Raw genomic sequence first — 3403 nt, forward strand, 5'->3', positions numbered from 1 at the left:
TGTTTTTCTGTAAGTCACGTAACAGTAAGACTTATCTAAAGACACTTGTTTAAACGAACTGCATCCCTGTATGTGCTTTCACAGTCCGTTTGTCACAGCCACTTGTGTTTCTTGGAAATGTTGAGCAACCCCATGGCTCTACAACTACCTGAGGCACAGGAAGAGGCAAAGGCTGACTCAAGGAAGAATAACATTCAGGAGAATCCTCATTGAGTCACACGCAAGTCTATGCATTACACCAGTAATTTTCTTAAACCACAGAATTTAATATCTAAAATGCCTTTGTACAAAAAGTACAAAATACAGCAAGTAATATATTTAAAATATGACCACTTACATCATTCAAAACATTAACAAACAGCTAAACAGATATAAAAAACACAACAAAATAACAATTCACAAAAGACAAAACCATTACGAGAGGCCTTTTTCCAAACTTCTCTTGGATGAAAATAATATTTCAAAAGTTGGTCCAAAACATAATCACAGTCATTTGACTTTTATCTCAATCAAAGAAGTTACTTTTACTTTCATGTCATAAATGTTATGGCATTATCAAGTAAAGACTTGTGCATTGTGCAACTTTTTGTTACACTGGTTTTACCATGTAGCATCCCCCTTAAAAAGAGGAGGATGGGACTTCAGATAGGAAGTGCTCCAAGATTCTTTCTGGACACTTTACTTGTATGTTCTCCCATTTTGTCAAAAGGATCTCCAGTAACACAGTTGTTATAGTCTAGAATATGTTTGACATTACTTATGGAGAGACATTCAAGCAATGTGTTACGCAATTACACATACAGTAATTCAGTTCAGAGGCATATAAAAGCCTTTGCAAGGAATGAGTGAAAACCACCCTGGAGCTTCCATACAATAAGAATTGTTTTTCCATTTAGAAAAATAGTATCTTTAAAAGTTGGCATGACACCAACAACTCATAAAACAGCCATCAGTGCAATATTTAAAACATTCTCAAGTATAAGTGATGCATATTTCTATACTGGCTTTGAAGCGTTTCAAAAGTCACAACATAGTTCAACCTTACCACATCTTGCCTGAGTTGACAAGGGGTCTAAGGCAGTGCAGTCTATACACTGATCTACAGATTTGCTCAGCCTCTGAATAACAAAACAGTGTGGCTTGAAATGGGTGGATCAGCTAAAAAGAAGAAAGAAAAAGGTTTAGTGTCAGAAACTCAGTTCACATAGGAACTCCATAACTATGACACAATAGACAATGCCAAAATGCAGTCCTGTTTGGTAGTGTCTGGGCCAGAAACTGTTGTTTCTGAGGTGAGAGATCCTTAATGAACTGTGATACTAAACTTGATGACCAACATTGCAATGTCACCATTATAATGCATTACAGTTGAGGTATCAGACATCAGTCCCTGTTTTAGACAATATGCAGAGAGAATGTGTACATAATGTAATTCTGTACAGGAATATTTATGTCAGCCTAGTCAGTGTACGAATTATTTATCGAGGAGGGTCGACTTTTTGATGTCTGTCAGTAATGTTTTACGTTGGAATGTGTTCGAAACAAAACACAAATAGGTGAATTATCTGTTATGCGAAGGTCAATAATAAAATGAGAAACAATGACAGTAGGCTAGCTGTATACTGAACGGTAGAATTTTTATCAAATATACTACGGTATCAAATCATTGATAGCCTATGGTTACCTCATTACGCGAATTCGAATTTACGAACGCATATTCTGATTTAAAACGTTGTTTGAAATATATGTGAAAACAATAGGCTTACATACTTGCAAACCACCGTTGTTTGTTAATTAAAGAGTCAGACCCCCCATAATTCGCACCCTGAGTCTAGTCATCCCGTTGGACCACTTAGTGTCATTTTCTCACTTTGATACGACTGTTCAATTTGTCATATTCTCAAAACAATATCTATAAATAACACAGCAATCATTTTCATCATGCATCCGAAGTTGGCAAAGCACATCCATGACATTGTACCAACCCAACATTATCAAAAATAGCCTTTTGGATTTGAATTCTGTGCCTATCGATATCAATTTCCTAAATACATTACATCACAAGCTGTCTTTTACTTTGGCACAAAGGGGTCAAATATATATGATAGGCTTAAAGGTACAGCGTCAGATCTTCTTTGATTGCCTCAAAGCGCGCTTGATGAGTACTTCGCCCGTGTGATGAGGTAAAGAACGATGTCTTGGTGTCCACCAAACGCTGCTATGTGCAGGGCACTCCATCCATCTCTGTTGGCCAGACGGATGTCTGCGCCAAACTTCACCAGTAGCTTTACTAACTCCAGGTTGCCGTCGATGACGGACTGATGCAGCGCTGTCTGTCCCTCGGGTCCGAACGAGTTCACGTTAAATTCACAGTTTGTCATGTTTTGCAGTAGAGAATGAAGTTCCTTAGTGTTGCCCTTCCTGAGAGCTTCCTGAAACACTCTTTGACGCGCAGAGCAAGTCATGTCCGCCTGACTCATGATTTCAACAGGTAGACGACTGCAGCCCTTCGCGTTTGTTTCTGATAGAAGATAATGAGCCAGATCTTCGTCTAAACTCCGAAACAACTTTGCGAACGTTCACTTATGGAAAGCGAACATTCAAAAACCAAGCTCCAAGGTATTTACAATTCCCCCAGTTTATGCGTTCCGCAGCAGATGCTCGATATTATTCAAACATATCATATGGTCCTTAAAGAGCTGGGAACTTCAGTAGTCCATGCTTCGCATGCTGCTCCAATACTCTGCTCCTAATAGAAAATGTGTTAAATGTTATTTCATCTTTGCAAATGCTAAAATATAAATGCAATCAGTATAATAAATGTGTGTTTGTGGGCTTTACCTAGGTGGTTCCCACGAGCGGGTGTTGAATGGCCTCCTGCTCCGCGCACTGTGTTCTGACTGTATGCTCCGTTACAGCAGACCGACTAGATTTCGCCTATTGAGGCTCATTTGAATAACAATAACCCGTCACGAAGTTCGTCTTTTAGGGCGGAGACTGTGTTCGTTTCACAGGCTGCTTTTTTAACAGACTGCAGTATGATGTGCTTTATATACACAAAGGCAAAATGTAGAGAAATTAGACAAAAAAGTGATTTAAGTCTGTGGAGTTAGTGTACTTTGGATATCGTCAAGATGCAACAGCACAATATAATATATATATATATATTTTGCATGTTAATTAAATAAATGTGACCCTGGACCACAAAACCTGTCTTTAGGGTTTTTTTTTTTTTTATTAAGATTTATACATCATCTGAAAGCTGAATAAATAGGCTTTTCGTTGATGTACGGTTTGCTAAGATCATATTTGGCCGAGATACAATATTTGAAAATCTAGAATCTGAGGGTGCAAAAAAATCTAAATATTGAGGAAATCGCCTTTAAAGTTGTCCAAATGAAGT

General features: G+C 38.0%; 1 protein-coding gene across 1 annotated transcript; it reads right to left on the bottom strand.

The window, feature by feature from the left end:
* Positions 1-245: 245 nt before the first annotated feature.
* Positions 246-2969, bottom strand: nrarpb (NOTCH regulated ankyrin repeat protein b). The gene is made up of 2 exons (XM_073841104.1): positions 2842-2969; positions 246-2749 (listed from the first exon to the last, which is right to left on the bottom strand). The coding sequence occupies exon 2, from the start codon at positions 2478-2480 to the stop codon at positions 2145-2147; it is 336 nt and encodes a 111-aa protein (XP_073697205.1). The 5' UTR covers positions 2481-2749; positions 2842-2969; the 3' UTR covers positions 246-2144.
* Between the last annotated feature and the right edge of the window lie 434 nt (positions 2970-3403).

This window comes from Garra rufa, chromosome 5 (assembly GCF_049309525.1).
Source record: "Garra rufa chromosome 5, GarRuf1.0, whole genome shotgun sequence".
In the NCBI taxonomy this organism is placed as follows: Eukaryota; Metazoa; Chordata; class Actinopteri; order Cypriniformes; family Cyprinidae; genus Garra; species Garra rufa.

Excerpts from the sequence above, each read along its gene's own strand:
- nrarpb (XM_073841104.1), bottom strand. The coding sequence starts at position 2,480 with ATGAGTCAGGCGGACATGACTTGCTCTGCGCGTCAAAGAGTGTTTCAG.